The 23,803-nt window shown below is 56.8% G+C and overlaps 7 protein-coding genes across 7 annotated transcripts; 4 read left to right on the top strand and 3 right to left on the bottom strand.

Annotated features, from left to right (window-relative positions):
• Nucleotides 1-743: 743 nt before the first annotated feature.
• On the top strand, nucleotides 744-1,494 carry B0T26DRAFT_751846 (uncharacterized protein; the record flags this gene model as incomplete). Its single annotated transcript, XM_060445441.1, has 2 exons — nucleotides 744-1,285; nucleotides 1,356-1,494. 2 exons carry the CDS (start codon nucleotides 744-746, stop codon nucleotides 1,492-1,494), a joined length of 681 nt encoding a protein of 226 aa, XP_060296626.1.
• A 1,866-nt stretch (nucleotides 1,495-3,360) lies between these two features.
• Nucleotides 3,361-5,549, bottom strand: B0T26DRAFT_710962 (uncharacterized protein). Its single transcript, XM_060442012.1, has 3 exons — nucleotides 5,517-5,549; nucleotides 4,722-5,440; nucleotides 3,361-4,639 (listed from the first exon to the last, which is right to left on the bottom strand). Exons 2-3 carry the CDS (start codon nucleotides 5,403-5,405, stop codon nucleotides 3,596-3,598), a joined length of 1,728 nt encoding a protein of 575 aa, XP_060296625.1. The 5' UTR covers nucleotides 5,406-5,440; nucleotides 5,517-5,549; the 3' UTR covers nucleotides 3,361-3,595.
• A 1,871-nt stretch (nucleotides 5,550-7,420) lies between these two features.
• On the bottom strand, nucleotides 7,421-8,800 carry B0T26DRAFT_676083 (endoglucanase EG-1 precursor; the record flags this gene model as incomplete). The annotated part of the gene is made up of 2 exons (XM_060439933.1): nucleotides 7,421-8,158; nucleotides 8,201-8,800. 2 exons carry the CDS (start codon nucleotides 8,798-8,800, stop codon nucleotides 7,421-7,423), a joined length of 1,338 nt encoding a protein of 445 aa, XP_060296624.1.
• An 853-nt stretch (nucleotides 8,801-9,653) lies between these two features.
• B0T26DRAFT_710959 (putative zinc finger motif, C2HC5-type-domain-containing protein) lies at nucleotides 9,654-11,589 on the top strand. Its single transcript, XM_060442011.1, has one exon. It carries the CDS (start codon nucleotides 9,777-9,779, stop codon nucleotides 11,379-11,381), a length of 1,605 nt encoding a protein of 534 aa, XP_060296623.1. The 5' UTR covers nucleotides 9,654-9,776; the 3' UTR covers nucleotides 11,382-11,589.
• Nucleotides 11,590-12,800: 1,211 nt separating this feature from the next.
• On the top strand, nucleotides 12,801-17,530 carry B0T26DRAFT_751842 (uncharacterized protein; the record flags this gene model as incomplete). The annotated part of the gene is made up of 3 exons (XM_060445440.1): nucleotides 12,801-12,926; nucleotides 13,016-16,205; nucleotides 16,734-17,530. The coding sequence occupies 3 exons, from the start codon at nucleotides 12,801-12,803 to the stop codon at nucleotides 17,528-17,530; spliced, it is 4,113 nt and encodes a 1,370-aa protein (XP_060296622.1).
• Nucleotides 17,531-18,382: 852 nt separating this feature from the next.
• B0T26DRAFT_829806 (nucleoside phosphorylase domain-containing protein) lies at nucleotides 18,383-19,734 on the top strand (the record flags this gene model as incomplete). Its single annotated transcript, XM_060447459.1, has 1 exon — nucleotides 18,383-19,734. A coding segment is annotated over exon 1 (993 nt), but the record flags the coding sequence as incomplete, so codon positions are not given.
• A 1,291-nt stretch (nucleotides 19,735-21,025) lies between these two features.
• Nucleotides 21,026-23,303, bottom strand: B0T26DRAFT_304396 (uncharacterized protein). Its single transcript, XM_060434280.1, has 2 exons — nucleotides 22,075-23,303; nucleotides 21,026-21,999 (listed from the first exon to the last, which is right to left on the bottom strand). Exons 1-2 carry the CDS (start codon nucleotides 22,930-22,932, stop codon nucleotides 21,211-21,213), a joined length of 1,647 nt encoding a protein of 548 aa, XP_060296620.1. The 5' UTR covers nucleotides 22,933-23,303; the 3' UTR covers nucleotides 21,026-21,210.
• Between the last annotated feature and the right edge of the window lie 500 nt (nucleotides 23,304-23,803).

Raw genomic sequence — 23,803 nt, 5'->3', positions numbered from 1 at the left:
GGCTCTGGGCTGTATAGCGGATTCCCCCTCCGCTAGTTTACCCATAATCGGTCTCCCTTCAAATACCTGAGGTCTAGTGCCCTACTACTAGTTATTGTACATGTATTTGATAATCTCCCGTGAGCCGCCAGCTTAATAGCTCTGGCGTGAACAGGCAGCGTTTGTAGCACATTCTCCTTCATAGTACGAAGGCTCAGGCAATAAGAAAGGGTCCCAAGAAGATAACTGTCTTCAGGGCTATTACAGGGTTACAGGGGGTCCAACGAGCTTGATTGGATCTAGAGAGTGTAGGGCGGCACCTAGCAGACGAACTAGTACCGTAAGATTTCAAATCCCAACCACTGTGAAGGGTGGCCGTTTCTTTTGCCTAAGCCTCCGTATCCGTCTACATTTTGGTGCAATCATCTGGTATATACATTTCGATAATTATCGCCCACGACTTTGAAATGAAGGCACCCGCCAAAGCCCATGCCCTAGGACTGCCTAGGTACGTACTTCACACAAGTTCACACTTGAATAAAGGCCTTGATTCCGTCATATCCCGGTTTTTAAAGCCCCACATTTGGAAAAAAGCAGAGTTTGTCTAGCCCCAGCCCTTGCACTGTTCTTTTCATTCCTCGCACATCTCCTAAATCCTCATCCTGTATTCGCATCGTTTTCCCTCACACCGCGAGCCTCAATCTCACAAACTTGGAAAGTAGCACCGCACAGATCGCATCTCATCCTTCCAGAGGACTATAACAATGCGATTCATCAACTATCTTCAACCAAGCTCGGGCGCTGCTGCTTCCTCCGCGGTGGTGGTCGCGGGAGATGCCGATCGCCTGCAAACCCCCACGGCGGCCTTCAGTAATGCCCCTCCCGGCTCTACCGAGGGCGATGTTCCGATCGGGGCGGCAGCCAGCTTGGCCATGAACATCAACCTGGTCCCTGATTCCGACTCTAGCCTTGGTAACATGCCCGACGTCGCTGATGAGGAAGCCGACCTTATGTGCATGACATGCACCACCCCCACCTGCATGTGTGCCTTCGAGGACAAGAAGAGAGCCATATTTGCTAAGATCGATGCCATCATTGCCCAGATCGTCCCCATGAAAGGCCGGGATGATGGCACGGCCACGAAAGCCCAGGTCGTTGCTGCTGTGGGCGGTCTGGCTACGCAGATCTATCATCTAGCTGTCGAATACCTCAACACCTCAGTCAAGGGGGCTGCCATGGTTTCCCAGCTGGGCGCCCTGCAAGCCGAGCTTGGTGTCATGCCGGTGTTTGGAAACATGAGTGAGCGGTACGTAACAAACAACCAACTTTGTTCTTTTGTGTTGAGATTCTCTAACAGTAACGTTTTATATGTATAGGCTGCGCGGGGGAAACGGTAGTCATTCTCAAATCATGGGGGAACTGGCGCGTTCTAGCGATGCTTACCGCTTCTACCTCAAGCGAAAGTATTATGGCGCTCCCTTTAGTTACCGTTCCGCTGCTGCCAAGCCGGAGTAGCTTTAGGGGAGAGAAGCGTCTATTATGAAAACAGCGCTGCGCCATTGTCTTGGCTGACATCAAGGAAGAGAAGGAGTGGGGTAAGCACGGTGATTCAGGATGGCGGATAGGGCGTTTGGTTTCGGAATTGGGATTATATCTTGCGTGGGAAACGGTGCAACGGCGTACTATATACCCTTTAGCTTGTGCTTTACCAGAACTAGAACTAGCGCCTTTCTAGGCCTTGAGAACTCGTTCTCGGGGATAGAATGAAGTCAATCACTCCTCTATGAACTCTGCACTCTACCATTGTGGGTGTCTTTCGTGCTAAACTCGCTATTCAAAGGGCGTACAGTAACTGCCGGGAGTGCCCTCACGGTGATAGATGTATACCTTAGGTTGGTCATCAAGGGGGTTATCTAGAGCCTGACGTCATTGAATGACGGTTTTGAACCGAGTCACCCCAAACAACTATTAGGACGTTGCAGAGAGTAGACTCACATGACTGACCGTAATCGACCGATAAGCAACGAATCAGGACTAATTACAATGGATAGTAATTAAAGTTAGCTAGAAAAGCAAAAAGAAACACAGATTTAGTCATAGTTTCTTGACAGACAGCGTTGTATTATTGACTGGGGGAAGCTTGGCAGGCAACGTAACATGGCGCACACCACAACTCCCCACCCACCTAAGGTAGGTACTAGCTCTTTGGGACGACGATTCTCAGGGGATCGGGCCGCAGAAAAAATAGGGAAGGGATCGACAACAGTTTTAAGGTTGTAGTCCTAATCCCACCCCGAGGCCATTCAGATCAGGGAGAATAGACGCGGATGCTACCGTATCGCCAGATAACGCTTCCCTTGACACGGGTGCCTGATGGCTGGAGGCTAGTGCCGTGGTTGCATGGACTGCAGATAGAATAAGGTAGACACAACAGGCAGGCTATGTTGCAGTGCGTGTATGCTGTAGCGTGGCTAGGGAGGAGTGAGAGCATGCCAGCCGCGACACTATGACCTTGTCCATGCGCAGTTATCCCTCCGCCATGCACTGAGGACAGATGATACCAGGATTCACGACTCAGTATTAAACCAAGAAGATGCGAGTATAACCTCAGGGATACCGGCGTGTCGTAGTATTTGACAATGCGAAGCGCCAGTTACAAAGTCGATTCAAGGGAAAAGTAGCCGGGCACGTTGCTACGAGCCCAACTATTGAAGATGATAGCCCGATAACAACAGACTCCTTCATTCTTGTGAAGCAGACACAGGAATCTAGTACTGAACGAGTAATATAAGATAACACTACGATGCGAGAGCAGGAGCCTTAAGAATGGCCGGAAAAAGGGTGTCTCTCCTCCACTAATATTTTTAGAGACGCTACCCTAAGCCCCCAGAGAAAGCCAGCGCCCCAGAATCAGATTACGTACTACATATTGTTGCCAGGGGTGAAGACGATGGTAGTACTCTCCCTTCTAGCAGGAAGCTTCATCACATGACATGGACATAAAACCAGTAGCCATGTCTGCCCCGTGATCAAAGTTGACGATGACTTGAAGGGTCTTGAATTGTCTGTTCCAAATCCCATCTAATAATACAGGAAGGAAGGCCTTTTATGCTTCCAAGAAAAAGACAAAGGAAACCTGGTTCAACAGTCTGTTCAGTCGTACTACGTAAGGGACTCAGCCGTAGCAAGGGAAAAAAAAGACGGCATTCGGAAGTCCGGGAGCCCGAAAAAAGGGATCAGGGCTGAAAGTAACGAGTGAAGGGATATGCAGGGGTATGCAGGTATGTGACTTGACAATGTGGCTCAAAAGTGGCTCAAAAGTGGGCGACACCATGGCTACCACGTTTTCAATTGCATCGGGCCTTCAGCCAAACGTGTGTGTGAAAAGATATGATTCATGGACGAAAGACCTAGACTAACATTGCGTCTTTAGATACCCCGGCCCTAGACAGTCCTACCTAGGTACCTAGTTAAATGAAGAAAGGCGGGAAAAACGAACATGCAACAAAATAAAATAAAGAAAGCCTTCGCTCCTTGCCGTTGCTCCAGACTCCATCCGCTCCCCGCCCTGCCGTCCATTCCACCCCGACTTAACCCACCAGCTCTCGACCCAAAATCACATGCACAGCAGGGTCACGACCAGCGCCGAGAACAGCACGGCAAAGCCCAGGCTGCTGTTAGCAGCGCCGGGCGCGGCGGCGCTGTCCTTGGCGAGCTCGGCGTTGATGGAGAAGCGGCCGTCGGTGCGCATGACGCTCATGTTCACCGCGACGCGGGAGCCGGCAACGCAGAACTTGGCGGGGTCGTTCCACGTAGCATCGACAGTGCGCATCCAGACGGCGGCAGGGCCGTACAGCATCTCCTGGGTGTAGAAGATGCGGCAGTTGGCGGGCTGGTACAGGAACTGCATGGGGATCTCGGCGTTGCCGCGCATGAAGGCGTTCTTGCCGTTGACGGCGCCGGGGCTCGTCGGGCTGAAGGCGCGCGTCAGCGCGTAGCCCTCGTCGAGCAGCGCGATCTCGCTGTCGGTCACGTTGTTGGCCGGGCTGAGGATTAGCGTGGCGGTCGCCGCCGCCGAGATGTCCTGGAAGTAGAAGATCTGCGCGCCCTCGACGCCGCCCACCGACTGCATCGGCCCCGTCTGCGGCCGGCCGCCGATCGACGTCGTCTGGATGCCCACCTGCAGGATCATGAGGTACGAGAACAGCGTGCACGTCGAGCCGCAGGTGCCGTCGGTGAGGATGACGACGTCGGCGGGCGCGAACACGGCCGGCGGCGGGTTGGCCCGCGTGCCGGTGCCCGTCAGGTTGAAGTCGGCGCTCGTCATGTTTAGCGGCGCGTCCTGGTACGCGGTGAAGGTGTCGCCCATGAGGCTGACGGGCGCCAGGATCTCATCGACCGACGTCAGGTTCCGCCCGTCGGGCGTCAGCACGCCGCCCGGCACCAGGTTGCTGATGATGCTGCTCTGCTGCAGAATGGCAAAAGCTTGCGCCTGCGTCCGCGCTGCCGCGTCCGAGGCCTGCTCCACGTTCACCTCGCTCCCGCTCCCGTTGAAGTTGGCAATCTGGTCGAGGAACCGGCCCGAGGTCTGGGCCATCAGGGCGAGGCTCTTGGTCAGGCGCATGTTGTCGGCCTGGAAGAAGGGCGCGTCGGGGAAGATCTAGCAAGGGGCGTGTGTTAGTAGGACCTTCTCAAGATACTAATAACCCCCCTCGGAAAAGACAAGAGAGAGCCTGACGGACCTGGGCAAAAAGCTCGTATCCGGCCACGACGAAGCCGCCGCCGTTGGCAGACACATCAATGACCAGCTTCTTCTTGTTCTGCTGCTTGCACTCGGCGAGGAACTTGGCGACGGTGTCTTGGAAGTCGACAAGATAATCGACGGCGGAGATGTCGCCGTTGGGAGAAAACGCCGACACGGCGAGAACAGCCACGTCGTCGTAGCCCGTCCCGTTCAAGAAATAGCCAGAGGTGACGTTAGCGCCTTTGTCTCGGATGGCGGGGAACGGGTAGCCCTCGATGGTGGGCGCGGGAGTCGCCTGCACGGTGACAGAGCTGGGGGTTGCTGTTGTCGACGTCGAGGTGGCGGCAGCGGCCGCCGCCGTCACAGCCGGGGCCAGATCCGGATTACAGAAGCGGTTATAAAAGTCCTCCCCATTCGTGACACCCGTGAAGTTGGCTCCGGGCCGGACAATGGCAAAGTTGTCCTCGGTTCTCACCTCGCCAGTGTCGTACGTGATGGTCAGGTTGTTGCCGAAAGGGTCCGACGAGGCGGCAACGAATGTCGTGGCGCCGGGGAACGCATACGACTGCATGCCAGCATTCCACTGCGAGTCCGGGTCCTGGTAGCCGCTGAAGACGACATTGCGTCGCTCAATGACCGTGGCCGCGTCCTCCCCGTTGATCTTGACAATGGACCGAGGCATGGTTCCATTCCGTCCGCTGGTGCTGTTCAGATCGGCTAGTTATTTCAAACCGACGTTAGTAACCCAACACGAAAACTGTCTCGTAATGAAAATAGTCTGGACGGCATTTACCAAAATGATAGAGTTTAGGAACCTGGATTCCATCCACCGAGACAGAGACAATGTCGTTGGAGAACGTGTTCCTGAACCCAAAGGCTCTGAAAGCGTCCGGGCGGTAGGCGAAGTGGCCATCGTGAGCCGAGGTAATCAAGTATAGAATGGCCAGCTGGAAATCAAACTCGCTGGCATAGCCGCCGGCGGCCGCCTTTGCCGCAATCCTGTCGAGGCCGCCCTCGATGTCGACGGGCGCGAAGCCGTACGTCGGGGGCGGGTTCTTGAGGAAGGCCAGCGAGCTCTGCCACTGAACAAACGCCTTCAGACTCTTGACGAGCCTCGCGGCCGGCTCTGGCTTGTTGGGGACCGTCGACAAGCACTCGATCGCGAGGGAAGCCGAGACGGTGGGCGTTGCTGGGGCGATGTAAGTTTCAAGTCGCTGTTCTCAGTCTCACTGAACGGGGGGGGGGGGGGCCGCAGCCGCAGCCGCCACCAAGTATTCATATAACCACATAATCAAACCAGAGCCGGGGAGACTAATTACCATGGGGACTGGCAGCGAGAAGCGAGTCCGTCGCCGACGCAACAGCAGCGCACGCGTTGGGGTTGGGCGCGTTCGCGGCGGCCGCAGAGACCTTCGCCGCCGCCGGCACGGCGACGACGCCTCCAAAGATGCCCAACGCATGAACCGCGAGAATTACAGCGAGCCCGCGCCTAGAGAGCCCCATGATGAAAACGAGAAAAAAAAAACGAGAGTAAGGGCAGCGGTTGATCACCAGGTCGGGCTGCTGAAGAGCAAAGAGGCGCGCAAGGAAAAGAGGAAGGCGCGCGCGAAAGGAAAAGAAAAAGAGCGAGATTTCGCGCGAGACGTGATCACGAAAGGAGTGGCTAAGAGGGAGGGGGGGGAGGAAAAGAGGTTGTCTCCACGACCAGGCCTCCACAGATTATAATTAGAGTTGTCGGCGCGCTCCTCAGAAGATCAAAAGGCAAGAGACGAAAAAAGCGATGGAGCGATAGATGATTAAGGCGCTAGGCGGGCAGATTGAGCCGAGAGCGACATCTGAAGCACACGAGTCGATCCGCAAAACTAAAACACATGGCCCCCATGGCTAAAGAATTTCCGCATGGCGTGTAAACACCAGGTGAAACGTGCAACATGTGCGCGCGCAGTGCCCAGCAGCCGATAGAAAGAGGCCAAGGTAACTCCTGCGCCGAAGATCCATCTCACCACCAACTCCTACTCCTGTTGGGGCAAAAATTTAATTCCTAGTCTCCAATCATCCATGCGTTGCGCACTGGGCGCGGGCCCAGGGCATTGGTATAGTAGGGGCGGCGACCTCAGATCCCGAGGCGCTTTTCTTAATGTTGCCGACCGTTTGCACCAACTGAGTGCGGGCATGGCATCATCGTACCAAACGTCGCTTCGTCAATGCGTCCAAAGGCGAGCAGCCAACATGCTATCTCTCGCCAATAGCGCGGCTGCTCCGCCGTCCGCAGGCCGTCCGTCGACGACCCCCACGGGACCACAAAACCAACGAGTGGACGGAAGTTTTATAGCGGTTGGATTCCGGTCCCCAGCCCGCCGCCCGCTCCCGGCGATTTTTTTCTGCCTATTGCTTGGCTTGGAGTAGCTTGTTCGATCACCACATTCAAGCTTATCGCCTGCTCCCGCACCGTTGGGCGGGGTTCCGGCTGAAGGTGCCGTTTGATCGACACCAATCGGTACCGATAGTCCACTGCATGTTGGTTACATACACAGCGCAGTAAAATGGAGCCATTGTAGATACTAGACAGGAACTAGAGCATTGATTATGGTATCCAAGATTGGGATTAGAGCAGTTTACTGAGCCTTCTGCGAGGGCTGCAATAACAAAAACAAAGATAGCTCACGTGACACTAATTGATCAGAACCTGGTCTGCGATCACTTGGCCTTGTAAGTGGAGCCGATCTCGCCGCTCTTGACGTTGGAGAACTTGACCTGGGTCAATAGGGCATTGACCGTGATGTCCGCCGTGGTCCCTTCGTCGGGCTTGCACGGCCCGCGGCCAGTACCTGGGTCCTTGGCCGGGTCCGCCGTCGCCGGCCATGTGCCGTCGAGCCACTTCATCGAGCTTCCATTGTCGTTCCAGACGCTAAAGACGAGCACCATGCCCCTCTCGAGCGACTCCCCCATGCCTGTCAGGCCCCCCTGGGCAGCAAAGGCATTGACGGCGCCAAAGGCCTTCTTCTCCTGGGCGCAGAACTCGTCCGTGATGCTGTTGCCGCGGTCGACGCCCGGCACCTGGATCTGCGCGTTCTCGATGACCTTGCCACCCTGCACGTACAGGCGGCGGATTTCGCGTAGCGCTCCGGTGCCGGTGCCGTTGGTCGTCAGGAACTGCGTCACTACGGTGAACTTGCGGCTCGTGTCCACGGTCGCGTTCGGCTCGTAGTAGGACAGCTGCCCGAGGCGGTGCGCGTTGAAGTCGCACCCGTCCTTGTCGCAGACGCTGCCGTACTTGTTGGGGTTGCCGCACAGCGCGCCGGTGCACTTGTAGACGCCAGTGACGTTGCACGGGTGCGGTGTGAATGCTGTGGCGCGGCTGTTGGCTTCCCAGATGTCCATCTCGGAGCAGCAGGCGCCATATTTTCCAACGTTCGCCTGGGGCAACGTGTCAGCCTGCCGGACGTGATATTTGTGCTGCTGCGGATACCATCTTACCTCGCCATTGATAAAGGCTGGTGTTGGGCACTGAGCATCGCAGTATCCGGTGCCGTATTTAGCACCAGCAGGGTTGAGTGCACTTCTTCCTCCGTCCGCCTCCATCTCACTGAAATAGAGAGCGCCATTGGTGCCGCACGGGAGCTTGCTGACGTCGACATCGAACGTGAACTCCTTGTCGAGAAGCGAGAACATGTCATAGGTTGTGTCATCCGCGAGCAGGTAGACTCTAGGCGATGCCAAGCTCATGCCCGTTGTCCTGTTGACGAAAAGGGTCAGCGTCAGCTCGCTGCCGTTGGTCGAGATGCCGGCATCCGAGTAGTTGGTGCCCTCGAGGGCGCAGTTGGCGGAGCAAGTCTTTGCATCGGGACAGAGCGTCGTGTTCAGGCCGTCTGCTTTGCAGTTCGAGTAGTCGGGGGCGTGCGTCCACCTGTAGTCCGAGTCTAGCACTACCGACGTGTTCTTCTCCACGCAGCCTCCCTTGATGGTGCATTCCCAGCTGGGGAGCAGTGGGTGGACTTCGGGGGTGCTAGTCCCCATCTGCTGTGCGAGAGCAGAGGTTACCAGCACGACAGAAACGAGAGAAAGCCTTGCAGCCATAGTTGTGTGCGGCAATGTAGTGGACGGGACTGAGCAAGGAGACGATAGCTACGAGGAATTCAGGGACCAAAGCATGCCTCAAGCCGCGCAACCCGGATCGAGAGGCCCTTATGTCCTTGCGGAAGGGCTCTTGGCCCCGGATTTCCAGCTGCCCATTCTCCGTCATCCAAGTCACGGGAGGGGAATTCAGGGACGAGATCTGAGATGAGCTCATGACGGCGATATTGTCAATTTGCGTGTCGACTTGTCCCGGCGGTTCGCAGAGCGGCTCTGAGATCGTTGAGAGAGGTTTTCGTCATTACCGAATCCCTAACCCGCCCGATAGATAAGTTAGGTAGTCGTTTATTCGAGACAGGCCGAGAAGCACTGACGACAGCTGAGGGCCCATCGCGGCGGAGTGCTCTATTATGAGCGAGCCAGTCGGCGCCGCTCCTGGGCGCTCTTGGCTGCGGAGAACCCCTGCAAGTCTGATCCAGTGCGGTGGTTTTATTTTGCGGATATTTGCTCATCGTGTGGGTAAATGTGCGGCAGAGGAAATCAGTCTCGAGGTTCATGCGGCAAGATGGGCGCGAGTCGGTAACGACGGGAGACGGATGAGGACCAAAATTGGACGGGACCAAGCGGTGAAGGGATCCTGCGGATCATCAGCTCCGCTAGATCTCGGGGCTTGTCATGGCGTATGGACGGCATTGGAGAAATTGGGGAACTAACTGCATGGCCACAGCGTGGCGGAAGGAACAATTAAGGTGTTCATTTTTAGTTAGGTAACTACTACCCTGTCGAGCAAGCCACCTTCCTTCTCAGGGATAAATTGGGCGCCCAATACATTTGTCGGCCCGGAATTAAGCCTTCCAAGGTTGGCCTTGTCCATCAAGCATCCATCCTGGCGCATCCCGAAAATAACCCCACCACCGCTGTGGACGGCCGCTTTCCCACGTCGACAAGAGCAGCGCCATCAAGCCGCGAAGCTATCACTATGTCGCATGCACAACTATCCCAGCTGCTTCCTCTACCAGACGAAGAACTGAAGCAGATACTAGACTATGCATCGACTCTCTCCAAAGCCGAAGCCGTCGAGCATTTCAACAACCTCCTGGGTGACTCACCCCAAGTAATCGACTTCATCTCCTCCTTCAACGCGCGCCGCGCCGATCCCTCGACTTCCTCGGCCACCGCCCCCAGCTCTGGACAGAGCTCGGAGATTGACGCAGTCCCCAAAAACCGCCGCGGGCCAAAGAAGAAGAAGCCGCCACTCCACACGCCGGCGCCTCGACAGGTCTCTTCGTTTGCACTTGCGCCGGGGACGACGGCATACCACAAGAAGAACCAGCAAGATGAATACATATCCGGCAAACCGCACGCATCCACATCTGCAAATACCGGCGGGCCAAGCAGAGCCCCCCTTATAAAGTCGGCAACTCCGCCGCCCCAGCCCCCGAAGCTTCCTCCGTCTGCTGCGGGATCGTTGGTGTCAGACCTCGGCCTACGCAAGCCCAACTCGAAGTCGAACCCGACGTCACGGGCATCGACCCCAGGCCCGTCTTCGAAGATCAATGGCAGCAGCACCAAGGTATCCATCGCGGGTGGCGTACCCATGCACGGCGCCTCGACCGCCCTGTCCGATCTCGAGCTAGCCATCCGCTCCCTCGAAATCACGACCAACCCTTCGCACGCCTCAAACACGGCAGCAGGTATTGCCTCGCGCCGCTGCAACTGCGTCGGCACACAGCACCCGCTTCTCGCCGCCACGCCCAACTGTCTCAACTGCGGCAAGGTCATCTGCATCAAGGAAGGACTGGGCCCGTGCACATTCTGCGGCGAGCCACTGCTGAGCTCGTCGGAGGTGCAAAACATGATCAAGGAGCTGCGGGCTGAGCGAGGCCGCGAGCGCATGGCAGCGGACCGGGACGCGCACAGGAGAGCAGACGTGAGCGTGGTACCACGGCCGTTCACCAGGCCACGGACAGGAGGCGATGACGTGAGCGCGGCCGAGTCTCGGGCGCTGGAACACCGAGACAGGCTGCTGGGATACCAAGCGCAGAATACGCAGCGCACGACCGTGCGTGACGAAGCCGCCGACTTCGACGTCTCGCTTACGGGCAACATGTGGGCGAGCCCAGAGGAGCGGGCTCTGACGCTGAAGAAACAGCAAAAGCTGATGCGCGAGATGGAGTGGAATGCGCTGCCCGAGTATGACAAGCGCCGCCAGGTGGTCAGCATCGATCTCGTCGGAAAGAAGGTGTTCCGGAAGATGACCAAGATCGAGCGTCCCCCCAGCCCGGACGAAGCGGACGAAGCGGACGAAGCCGGAGTTGGCGCCCCTCTGGCGGCCACGAGCGGCAACAAGGGATACGGCGGGGCGTTTAGTCGGAACCCCCTTTTGAGCGGCCTTGTCAGGCCTGTCTACGACGCCAAGGGCAAGGGAGCAGAACTTGAAAGGAGGAAGGACAAGAGCACGAGGTGGCGTAGAGTGCAAGATGACTTGGAGAATAACGAGGCGGTTATTCTAGATGGCGGTGTCTATGGAGCGAGCTCCGGCCCCGGTACGGAGCAGGTTGGGGACGAGCCGGGTCGTGGATAAGGATGAAGATGGATAATGGCACTTGCTGAGAAGCACCGCCTCTTTTGCCGCAGAGCTGGGAGGTTATTGCGCCAGCCTCTAGAGACGATTCTGGGTTTATGTATGGATCGAGAAGAACCCGACTTCATTCACCGGTTGTTGTGTTAGGAGGAGAGACTTAGATGTACTAGTAAATAGGTGCCTAGAAATATACCCCTAGTTTTTGTAATCTCTGGATGTGAACTATTGACTCAACTGTTGTCTATCCCTTCCCCGAGACACCGACCAAGCCCATGCTTTCTATTGCTAATTTTTTTCTCGAAAAAGAACTTCGCAGCTAAGATTTCATCCGTGGCTTTAAGCACAGCACACGTGAACGTTCTTGCCATGTCTGGCTGGCACGAGAAAACATGTCTTGGCATCTCACCGTCCTCTGAGCGGGGTTGACAGACAGGTGCTGCCGGAGACTTTTTTATCCCAACTCGTGGTTTACCTGGAATTCGTCATCTAGAACTCAAAATCTAGACTAGGTTCTTGAAACATCTCGAAAATGCCGTGTCTATAGCAAGTAACCTACATTCTAGCTTAAACGCGTTCTTATCTACCTTAGATAGTAGTAGAGGTATCCGTAGTTGAGAACAAGACGGTGAATTCGGATTACCTATTGTCTAGGAGCGGTCTGGGTCTCGGCCCCATTGTCTTTCTGTCACACCCGGTTGGGTGGCATGCATGGAAGCGGGCCCTCGCGTGCCCATTGACTGTAGTGCAGCGGCCCCAGGTCCACCCGCCAAGCTTCTTCACACACTCAGCAGAACTGAGTGCAGCAAAACTGAGAGCAAGAGTGGTGTCCCGCGGCCCACCGCCGGCGAGCGAGCCAGGCACTAGAGACAGCCACATCCCTAGCTTTCCAGCCGCGTGTGTCATCCTCCACACCTCACCGCAAACCCAAATCACTCGACGGCCAACGGCAAGGTCTAATCTAATCGGCTCACAATCCACCGCTGGCCAAGCAGGTATTCCTCTCTTGGACTCGACAGCGTCTTCCGCATTCCAATGCCTATTCGGAGCCGCTGGGCGCCATCACGGAACTGACTGACCGACTGCCCATCGAGTCCGCCCTGTCACGTACGTTCGCTACAGGATCCCGACCCCGCAATTATCGCATTTTGGACGCGTTCCGCGAGGCCTAAACCCTGCCCATCAACAAGTTTCGAGGCGCGATTGAACTCTTTCCGCGCTCCGATTCGCGCCAAAGATTCTCACCACTTCCTCCACAGCACCATTGCCAGCTCCTGCCAACCCTGACGGAAACCTGCACGCTGCCGCGAACTGGTCTCCCAGCCAGGATGCTTTGACGGGAATCCTTTACCACGCGTTAATCGGCCTGGGCTGGTCCTCCCTCGCCCAAGCGACGAAAGAAGAAAGAGCCTGACCGACACCATGCCCACAACCCATGTCGTCCCCGATTCTGCGTCCTCGCTGCAAGACATTGCAAACTCTCTGTTCAAGGCGCGCAAGGTTGTTGTTATCACGGGTGCCGGTATAAGCACAAACTCGGGCATCCCAGTACGTTTTGACGCGTCTTTCATACCGTTACGCCCCGTCCTCGCCGCGTTCCCCCCCACCCGGTCTGCTGTGGCTGACGATGCTGCTAGGATTTCCGTTCCGAGAATGGCCTGTACTCTCTGATACAGGCTCAGTTTGACGCGGCCGAGGCGAAGGGCCCGCTGAGCAGCGAAGGCGATGCCGACGAGTCTGATGTGGTCGCGGAGAGCATTGACGAGAGGCCAGCAAAGCGACGGAAAATATCCCGCGACGAGACCACTCCCTCGCGCCAGGAACCAAAGGAGTTTGTGCGAGTAGCAGTCCGGGATGTCGAAACCAAGGGCAAGGAGGAAGTGCTGGCGGAAAGTGCGACGGAGGGCGCGCCGGCGCCGGCTAAGTCTGTTGAGGCGGCTGCCGCACTTTGCCCACGACTTCCCGGGAGCGACGTGATTATGGAAGAGATCGAGGCACGGCAGCACGCTCTGGGCCCTCCCATGGAACCTCCCGGTGGCCTACTTTCCAGCGAGACCATCCGATGGGCCGTCGGAGATCAGCCACTGGGTACTTCGCCCATGCTAACCCTCCTACCGAGCCCAAAGCTAGCATCCGGGCCACCCTTTGTCTCTTCTCCCCCGAGTATGGCTCTGGATGCCCTGCGACTCCGGTCCGACTCGGACCAGACATACCCGCACACAATGAGTTCGTCGCCGCTTTCGTCGCCGCCCCCAATCATGTTCGATCCGTATCAAGAGTTGCTGAGGGGCGGCTCGAGCTCGTCGTCTCAGTCTTCAAGCCGACAAAGCATGTCGTCTCGAACACAAAGCGAGGAGCCATCTTCCGCCTCGACACCTCTGCTCACATCGCAGTCGTCGTTTGCCTCGTCAACCGGGAGAACGTCCCTCCCGAACATGAAAGGCAGAGACTTGTTCGACGCGCAGATATGGTCTGATCCCATCAAGACGTCGGTGTTCTACACTTTTACCGCAACGCTGCGGCAGAAAGTCCGGAGTGCTGAACCGACAAGCAGCCATCAATTCGTCAGTGTCCTCCGTGATAGCCGGAAGCTTGTCCGGTGTTACACGCAGAATATCGACCAGCTCGAGGAGCGCGTGGGGCTCACAACCTCGCTCTCGTTGGGGCCGGGAAGTCGCTATCGCTTCTCTCATCGGACGGGACGCGTCTCGGCAGTCGCCAGGGGGGTGGTGGTCAAGGACGCAGAATCGTCTACCCAGAACCAAAGCCAGACACAGCAAAGCCAAGACGACACCCAGCAAGAGCAGCGACCGGGTTCAGGGTCGCAGCTCACCCCGAGCGCCTCCCAGGTTGAAGATAATCCGCCGGCTCAGCGAATCGGCGGCGAGCCTAGTCTTCTCGACGGTGCGAATGTTGTTGTTGCCATTCCCGACCCCCTTCCGCAGGCTCCGCCAAGTTCAGCTCTAGTCGCAAAAGTTGCTGTAGTGCCCACCGCCGCGGTTTCTGTACCTACACCTCCCAAGCGTGGCGTCGAGTGCGTCTGTCTTCACGGGTCTCTCGCCGAGCTTCGATGTTTTGTGTGCGCGAGGACCGCGTCCTGGGACGAGGATTCGCGTCAAGTTGACATACTTGCAGGCCGGCAGCCTACATGTCCGCATTGTGCAGGTGCGACGGCGGCGCGAGAAGAACGCGGCAAGCGGGCCCTCGGTGTCGGCAAGCTGCGGCCTGATATCGTCCTGTACGGCGAGGAGCATCCCCACGCCCATCTTATCAGCCCCATTGTCCAGCACGATCTCTCCCTCGGGCCCGACATGCTGCTCATCTTAGGGACCAGCATGCGTGTCCACGGGCTGAAGGTGCTTGTAAAGGAATTCGCCAAGGCAGTTCACGATCGGGGAGGCAAGGTTGTCTTTGTCAACTTTACCAAGCCGCCAGAGAGTGTGTGGTCGGATGTCATCGACTATTGGGTGCAATGGGACTGCGATGCTTGGGTAGGCGATCTGCAACAGAGAAAACCGGCTCTATGGTTGCCTCCGGGCACGGTGATGCCGGAGGATGAGAAGGTGAAGGCGCTGAAAGCATCTCGCAGACAGAGCGGAGTCGAGTCTGGCAAACGCAAAGACGGCGCAAGCTCGGCCCCGAGAAAGCGCAAGGATCAGGACAAGCCCGCCGCCAGGAAGCCGCCAACAGAAACATGCGATGTTATTGAGGTAGGCAATGAGCCAGCCGAGGAGTGTCTGCATATTTCGTCCGAAGAGATGGTGCCGGCGGTGTTGCCCCCACTTCCGGCCTCGTCTTCCCCACTTGTGACCAAGGTCACTGGGCCAAAAACAGTCAAGCTGTTTCCCAGAGAACCAAAACTGAACCCCAACGCGAAACGTCCCGCGTCTGTACGCGACCACAAGCTGAACGGCGCATATCTGGTCAACAAAATTCTGAGCGACCTCCGCCGACTCTCAGGCGGAGAAGTCGACGATCTGCCACCCTCACATCTATCTTCCTCTCAATCTTCTCAATCCTCACCTCATTCTTCTCAATCCTCGCCTCTTGCACCCGTCGCCAAAATGCCGCCAAAGAAGAGACAACGGAAGTCTGCACCCGCAAAAGCAACAGGCGATCAAGCCCGAGAGCCAAACACGGCCACTGAATCGCAAGACAATGCCAATTTCGATCTTGGAGGTAGTGACAACCAAATGAACCCTTCGCATTCAACATGGCAGACCAGCAATGCTGCCTCCTCCATGCCGGCTAAAGAGGATATAAAGATGTCAATCGAGGTAGACCCCGACTCTATCTCCACTGCAGTAAAGTCCAGACCACGACAGAGAAAGTATTGGACGTTAGTTAACGGCCTCGAAAAGCTCGTGACCGTCACTAGTGAAGATGTGCCATCAGACGTGTTTCGACGGGAGCGTGAAGCCTTGCAGGAAAACGAAAAGAAGCGTCGTACTTCATCAAAGCCAAGGCGCTCGGAAACCCTGCCGAAGCGATGGGAAACCCTGCTAGTTCTCAAAGAGGCCCAGACAGCTCCTGCCGAGGCCCAGGAAGTTCCCGAAGAGATCCAGACAGTTCCTACCGCGACCCAGTCAGTTCCCCAAAAGGCCCAGACTGCTGCTGCTGCAGAGACCCAGCCACTTACCGTCTCTTTCGATCCGTCGAATGAGTCACGGCGGCCGAAATCGCCCCCAAGTTATGACTATCCGTCGAGGTCGCGGCGGCGCTTTGAGCTGGTAAGTCTGACGGGCGATGACTCAAATGACGAGTATTGGGAGCGTGATCTTAAGGAGCATGAGGAGAAAATGCAGCGTAGGGATGAGTATATGCAGCGTGAGCGTGCGCATCAAGCCAGAGAAGCTTCAGAGAGAGAGAAACAGCGCCGGGCTCTGGCCAAACCGGCCTTGACAAAGACTGAGCCTGGCCCTAATTCTGCTGGCAAGGCGAACAAAACACGGCGCCAAGCTCTAGCCAAACCGGCCCTGGCACCAGGCCCCGATTCTGCTGGCAAAGCAAATAAGACAAAGCTTCGGACTAAACCTAAACAGAATCCGGTGCTTGCTGAGGCTGCGATTACTCTTCATAACAGCAGCTCGTCAAACGACCATGAGCTTATAGTCAAATCGAAGCCGGCAAACAATCAACTGCTGCCTCCTCCCGTCGGCTCAATGTCTTCACAGCTCGCCTCACAAGCCGCAGGACCGAACTTGCTTACACCGCCGAACTTGCATGCACCACCGAACCTGCTTGCGAAGCCGAACCTACTTGCGACACCGAACTTGCCTGCGGTACCGAACTTGCCTGCGGTACCGAACTTGTCTGCGGCACCAAACTTGCTTGCGGCGCCGAACTTGCCTGCAGTGCCCAATGCCTTTGCCGACGGGTTTGCAGAAACAGACAGACTGATTTCCCGGTTGCGGGACATGACGCCTCGCCTAAAGTCGCCGATCTGGCAAGGACCTTTGAATCCTGGAGATTCGAGTGACGTGGAGTCTTCGGATTCCAGTATCGTACAGGCTTCGGGCTCGAGTGACGTTGAGGTCATGGACACGATGCCTCGCCAAACGTCGTCGATGCCGCCAGGACCGCTGAATACGCGAGTTTCAGTTGGCTTTGATGAGGGCATGGACGAGGGCCTTGATATAGATATGAGCAGCGTGGAGCCGCCCCCCTCGACCTCCATGCAGTTGCCTGCGTCTACCGAGATGCACTCGCCGCATCCGAGTAATGTGCAACCGCCGCACCCAAGTGGCACGCACTTAGCCACACAGTCACATAACTATACTTACGTGCGATTTGCGCCGACTGAGGTCGAGTCGCCGCACTTGAGTGGCATGCAAGTGCCGCCCATGGGTGGCGAGCAAAACCAGACGATGGAGCCAAACATTCCCTCGCCTGGTCCGCAAGTCATTATTTCCCCGCATGTCGGATCACCGAGACCCCTGTCTCCCATGTCTCGCTGGCAAAAGGCAGCGTTTGAGTACCATGATTCATACCCAGACAACCATCTGAGTTTTCCTCCGAAGTGGATGCAGAAAAAAGACCTCCCGCCGCCGCCAGAGCCCGAGACTCCCTCCGAGCAGCTCAAGGAGGAGCAGAGAAGGGCCAATCTGCTTGCCCAAATGAGAGAGGGGCGCGGGTGGTTCGTGGAAGTTTAGCGTGTCTCTCACGCGCGAGAACCGCCGGGCCCATTGCGTATATTTACATGTTAGGGGAAACGGGGCGATGATGCTTGCGGTGTATATAGCGGTCATTGGGGTGTTGGTCACGGGGAATATGGGGCGATTTGGGATTGGTGGCGTTGGCAAAATCAAGGGACGGCTTGCTGGCTTTTCCTGTTTTTGCTTTGGTACATCCGTTACCTATAGTAGCTCTTTCTATGGATATGCGCATGGCCGGGCATCACGCATGGGGCATCTTGGATCGGGCTGGCAAGCGATCGTCTCTCTTGAGGGCTGATATTCGTTCTTAGGGGGAGATGGGAGTTAGGCGACTGGTGGTCGGACGCTAAAGGCATTTCGTTGGTTTTTTCACAGAGGGCCGGGAATCCGTCATTCGACGGGGACTATTAGGTAGCACAGCTCAGCCAGTGTATCGGGACGAATCATATCAGCTTTGGGTAGTCTTTTGCGCCGTGAGACGGGGTAAACGGCGATTACATGGAGGAGTGCGTGGCGGAGCTCAGAGGGTGTTAGGTAAATTTTGTCTATAGATAGGTAGGTAGTAGCAATTACAGGTGATTATTACCCGTCTCTCACGGTTCCAAATCTCGACTGTAACAAGCTTGCAGTGAGTGATGTATGACCTCTTGCAAGTTGAAAATTTCAGTGGGTGCCTACTGTAGTCTCATGAACAACTAAAATGGTTGAGTGACAACTAAGCTTTGGTTTTGTCTTTATCTTCATATCTGGACAAGAGCCTTATTATGACTAGTTATAGAACGGGCTTCTTTGTTCCTATTATGCCTCATCGCAATCTTTGACTCTGGAGATATTTTTCTCGACTGAAAAGTCTACGTGAGGTGAAAATTGTGGTGGCGTGTTTACGGTCAAATCAGGTACCAAAACCGCGCTGGGAAGGAGGGTCTTGCAGGTGGGCGGCTCCAGCGGCCGCTTTGGTGCCGGTGTAGATAGAGTATCGCCCTTTCCTCTCAACCCTTTCGCTCTTCTAGCTCCTGCCTTTTCCTGCATTCGGTCTCCGACCCCTCAGCCAGACTGGGCATGTCTCTGCGGGAGCCAACTCGGAACTGCACCAAAATCCTCTATTGTCATCGAAATCCTCAGAAAAGCCCCTGTCCCGCGACGCCGACTTTCTTGGAGCAACAGACATACTTGAAGTATCGGCTAACCATTGCGCTCGTTTGGCCATCATGGTCGTGATCATAGGCTCGACGACAGTTTGCTACCCAACAACTCGACATGACCAACTATACGAGTCTCCAAGGACGGTGGAACCCCCGGCCTTAGCCGTAGCTGAACCCACGGCTGTACGACTATCACACGAGGAATACACGGTCGGCTGGATCTGCCCTCTTTCTATAAACATGGAAGCCGCTCGGGCGGTGCTCGACGACACCCACGAAATCCTCCCGAACAAACCCGGCGACAGGAATATCTATCTTTTTGGCCGTATCGGCCAGCAAAATATCGTCATTACAAGTTTGGAAGAGAGAAATTATGGTGCAGTAAACGCAGCAGTGGCGGCTACCAACATGCATCGGAGTTTCCCCTCGATATGCCTGCGCATGGTAGTGGGCATCGCTGGCGGCGTTCCTCAGTCCGAGGATATACGTCTCGGCGATGTTGTGGTCGGCACAGAAGTCGTCGAGCACGGGCTTGTCAGGAAGACCCTTTCCCACCTCATCTATGAAAGAACCATCGTGCACAAGGCTCCGGCCGTGTTCAGGGAGGCCATCTTCAGATTCGAGGCCGACCGTCTCCCTAGCGTCAGCAACATGCTCGCTACTCTGGCTGACGTGGGGAGCCGGAACTCAGCCATGGCTAACGCTGCTAAAGATCGGTTGTTCGACAGCGAATACGGCCACATAACGGGTATGTCCGACTGCAATGCTTGCGGGGAAGAGTGGGAGATTGACCGCGCGCGCCGGGCCACTGGGTTCCCCAGGATCCACTACGGACTTATCGCCTCAGGAACCCAGGTCATCAAACACGGCGAGACGAGAGACAAAACGGCTGAGCTCCTGGGTGGCGTCCTCTGCTTCGAGGTGGAGACCGCTGGAGTGATGGACCTGTTCCCCTGCCTCGCTGTGCGCGGAATCTCAAACTATGCAGATTCTCACAAGAACGGACTGTGGGAAGGGTATGCCAGTGCGGCGGCGGCAGCCTATGCCAAAGAACTCTTGATCTTCATGTCAGAACACGAAGACATTGATGAAATTCAGTCCAAAAGCGACAATGAGGACGTCTCCGAATCGGAATCGATCAGCTCCACGGACTCAGACAAAACAATTACCAAGGATTACATCCCCGAGTTGGACTTGACGGAGACAAAGGCCAGCTGCGATATCAAGCATCATGACACCAACCAAGAGAGCACCAAGCCCGAGAAGACGAAGCTTGGGGATATCAGGCCAGAGGGGGTCAAGCCTGGGGAGGCTAAGGAACCCAACTCCGAGCAATCGCCTGATGGGCCGGACTCGACGGTCACGGAGACGAAGGTGGCCAGCAAGATCGAGCATAAGGACTCCAACCAAGATAAAGCCAAGCACGAGGAGATGAAGCTTGGAGGTATCAATCCAAAGGAAACCAAGCCAAAGGAGACCAAGCCAGGGGAGCCCCAGACGGAGGAGACCAAGGAAGGGGAGATTAAGCCCAAGAAAACCAAACCCGAGCAATCACTCCACGGGTCGGACTCAACGGGAATGCTTACGCCTCACTATGCACCAGGTCACAAAGACAGTGTCGAGATTCATTCCAAAGACAACAATCAGGACATGGCCGAGATGGACATGGCGGATATGAAGATCATCAGCGAAATCGAACATAGAGATAACTGCATCTACCAATCGAAAACCAAGCCTGAGAAGTTAAAGCTTATGTTTACGATACTAGAGGAGATCAAGGAAGGGGGGATTAGGCCCAAGGAAACCAACCCCAAGCAATCGCCCAAAAAGAGGAGGGCAAGCTTCCCATGATCCCAAGGAGTCGACGATGGATCAACAAGACTACACGAAAGTTAACGAGTTTGAGAGCGGAAAGGTCTAGCCTGTACGGTTGTATGATGGTTTATTTTAGTGAGCGGCATTCATGTACTTCTTGCAGTCATGCATTAGAACTGGGTCTACCTGCCCAAGCGTATATATGTACTTTGAAGTTTGAACTTGAACAACGGAATTCTTGTTTCTCTGTTTACAAAGGCATGGTGAAAACAAGTCGCAGTGGCTTCGAACTGCGCCCATGTGCCACCTCTCGCTTAGCTATGACCGCCGACTCCTGTCCTGCAGAATAAGCGGAAGGTCCGGCCCATGAACGATAAGAAAGTGCTGGCGCACGCGGTCCCGCCGCTCGTGTCCGTACATGCACTCAGGCAGCGGGCAGTCGACCATGCGCGGCTGCTCGGCGTGCTTGCTGTTCTTGTGCTTGCTCCGGCCGGCGGCTGTCTGGAATGTGCGGTCGCATCCGGCGTACGCGCAGGGATAGACTCGTCTGCTAAGGATTCGCGTCAGCGGTTGTGTCGATCACTTGCATGCGGAACAAGTAGAACAATGAATCGACCCACTTGGACTTGGAAATCTTGCTTCGCGGACTTGGTGGCTGGCCATGGCTCTCCGAGGAGGACGGGGACGCTCGCTCTGGTCTTGGGGTGCGGCGCTGCGATCTCAGCGCCGCAGACCGGCCATATATCCACTCCATAAAGGTGCGCCAGGCCTCGCCGGCCAGTAGGATGTTCTGTTAACAGCGTCCCAGTCAGCTCCTGTGCCATCTTCAACTGCCAGAGAAAAGCGCAGCAAACTTACCCTCGAGACGCGAGTCAGCAGCTCCAGCACCTCCTCCATAGTCTGCAGGCACCCCAGCGCCACGAACTTCTTCGCCGCCGACAGCAGCCCGATGAACACGGGGTCGGCGTTCTCAACAAGCAGCCGATCAAAGAACTCCCGCCTCGTGTGCCGCTCGAAGCGCGAGCGGTCGTCCGTCCGGGCCAGCCCCCCGTCGTCCTCGTGCACCTCGCGCTTCCGAGCCGTCATGCCGTTCCCCGACAGCCCGTACAGGAACCCGCCCACGTCTTTGACGAAGTCCGCAACGGCGAGGAAGATGCGCGTGCGCTTTGTTGCCTCCCCGGTGGCTCTGGCAGGCGGTTTCTCGTCCGGCGTCTCCGACGACGGTAGGCAATAGCGCTGGGATGGCGGCGCAGAGGCCAATGTCCGCCTAGCGTCATTACGCGCCGCTCCTGTCGCCATGCCTGATGTGTTGTTCCCGGCCCTCGCCGACGCCTGCCCGCCAAACGCTTCGCCCTCCTGCTCCTGCCCCGCCAAGCCCCCCAGCTCGAAGAACTGGAACTCCACGTGCGACAGATCCGCCAGCTGCAGCACCATCTCCTCCAACGTCGGCAGCGCTCCGCCCTGGCCGCCACTACCATCTCTCGACACCGACGGCCCGGGCGCCGCCGCGGCGGCATCCGCCAGCCACAGGTGGTCCGATCCCAGGAACATGAACCCATCATCGAGCAGCCGATCGCCCGCCGCACCATACTCAATCAGCCCGCCCCCCTGCTGCGAGTTCGCAGGAGGAGAATCAACCAGCTGCGCGGCCGCCTCGGGCCACAGCGCGCGCGCGAGCCACGAGAAGGCCTCGCGCTCCTCGCCGTCGTGGATCGCGTCGCGCCACACGGCGAGCCCCAGGAACAGGTGCGCGCGCTGCAGGCGGCCGCGCTCCAGCAGCAGCTGCGACACGGCGAATGACAGGCTCGCGAACGCGAACACGCCCGCCAGGCTGGTCGGCGACGCGCCGTGCAGGATGTCGCGGAACACGAGGATGCCCTTGTCGCGCATCGCCCGCGCGGAGGGGTATGCGGCTGCTAGCTGGGCTGCTGCTCGGGGCGTGTGGTTGAGTGCGGAGTGAGTGGCGATGGCCTGCTGGAACCGCCCGTGGTGCGAGATCATGGCTCGCCGTAGCTGACGCAGCACGTCCCATTGCTGCATTGATGATGCGCCGGAGTCGGCGCTCGTGCGAGTGGTGCTGCTGGCATCGCGGCGCCGGCTGAGGCCCGACGGCGCCGTCCGCGGCACGAGCTCCATCGAACCGGGACTGCTGGTCTGGTGGAGCTGGGCGGAGGGTGCGGCGTCCCACACATCGGCGTAGCCGAGGAGCTGCGGCTCGCCCGGGCGGTTGGCGGTGCGCCGACGACTGCCGTCGTCGTCGTCGTCGTCGTCGTCGTCATCGTCGTCGTCCAGCGGCTCGGCCTTGTCGAGGATCTGCATCCCCGCGAGCATGCCGTCGGCCTCCGCTAGCGCCCGCTCTAGCTGGACCGTATCAGACCCAAAGGTCAGGGACATGTCGGTCGGGTTGGCGGACACCATGTTGTCGCTGTTGTAGTTCGCCATTGGCGTGATCGAGTATGCGAGTGCACGTGCACACGCAGGAGAGGCGAAGAAGGTGAGTGTACAGATTTCATGTCATGGTTCGAGGTGTGCAGAGCCGGCAGACAGGCCGGTCTGCGATATTTGATCCATGGCAGGACAAATGCCAGGCCGCGGGCGGCCGCTGGTGCTGGCTCGGTCTAGCAGTTGTCCTGTCGTGTCGGCCGTCGGGCGATCGATCTCATTGTCATGTTTTAGAAGCCCGTGGAATCGGTGACTTTGGTGCTGCGAGACAATCGATGGAAGGTGAGAGAAGTTTCTAGAATTAGCCCTGCAAGCGTGGTAAATCGTAATCGGGGGGTGTGGGGCGTAGAATTGTTGTGCATGCCGCAGCAATGCAGGCACAGCCTGCCTCTCAGTGACGTGTGCAGGCTGACTGATTTCTCACGTGTTCGGTGTTAGGCGGAGCGGACCGCTGCTGTCAATCGGCCTCTGGGGCTCCTTGTCTCCGATGCGATTTCGGGTGGGTGCAGCTGCAGCGTGAACAGTGTGAGCGCGTTGGGACCTGTCTGCTCTGCGGAAGCTGTCGAAATAGGCTTCAGCACATCGTGTCAGTCACGTTTTCTTTTGGGTTCTTTTGCTTGTAATATTGCCGCACAAAATCTTGGCGCTAGCATTGAAGACTACGAAAAAGAGATTTTCAGGACTGGACTTGGAAAGACGCTCGGAAGGATTTAGCTTTGGCTTGGCCCGTCAAAGGCCCACTTTTATTTGGGAGAAACAGAGAGAATCCAAATAGGACAACAAATGGAAGCTAGGCACTCAGGACAACAACGCGAGGTAGGAAACGGGACAAGCCTTTGAATTGCTTGGATAACTGGAAAAATAGTCAAAT

The sequence above is a fragment of the Lasiosphaeria miniovina genome, assembly GCF_030549165.1.
Source record: "Lasiosphaeria miniovina strain SMH2392-1A chromosome Unknown B0T26scaffold_4, whole genome shotgun sequence".
NCBI lineage: Eukaryota > Fungi > Ascomycota > Sordariomycetes > Sordariales > Lasiosphaeriaceae > Lasiosphaeria > Lasiosphaeria miniovina.
This window is presented reverse-complemented; position numbering and strand designations above follow the sequence as displayed.

Bases quoted from the DNA above. Each gene is read 5' to 3' on its own strand.
- B0T26DRAFT_710962 (XM_060442012.1), bottom strand. From the start codon at position 5,405: ATGCCTCGGTCCATTGTCAAGATCAACGGGGAGGACGCGGCCACGGTC. The intron at 4,640-4,721 runs GTCCGTCAGGCT...GCCCCTTGCTAG, and splicing joins GATACGAGCTTTTTGCCCAG to ATCTTCCCCGACGCGCCCTT.
- B0T26DRAFT_710959 (XM_060442011.1), top strand. From the start codon at position 9,777: ATGTCGCATGCACAACTATCCCAGCTGCTTCCTCTACCAGACGAAGAA.
- B0T26DRAFT_304396 (XM_060434280.1), bottom strand. From the start codon at position 22,932: ATGGCGAACTACAACAGCGACAACATGGTGTCCGCCAACCCGACCGAC. The intron at 22,000-22,074 runs GCGGCGGGCGAT...GCGGATGCCGCC, and splicing joins GCGGGCTGATTGAGTATGGT to GCGGCGGCGCCCGGGCCGTC.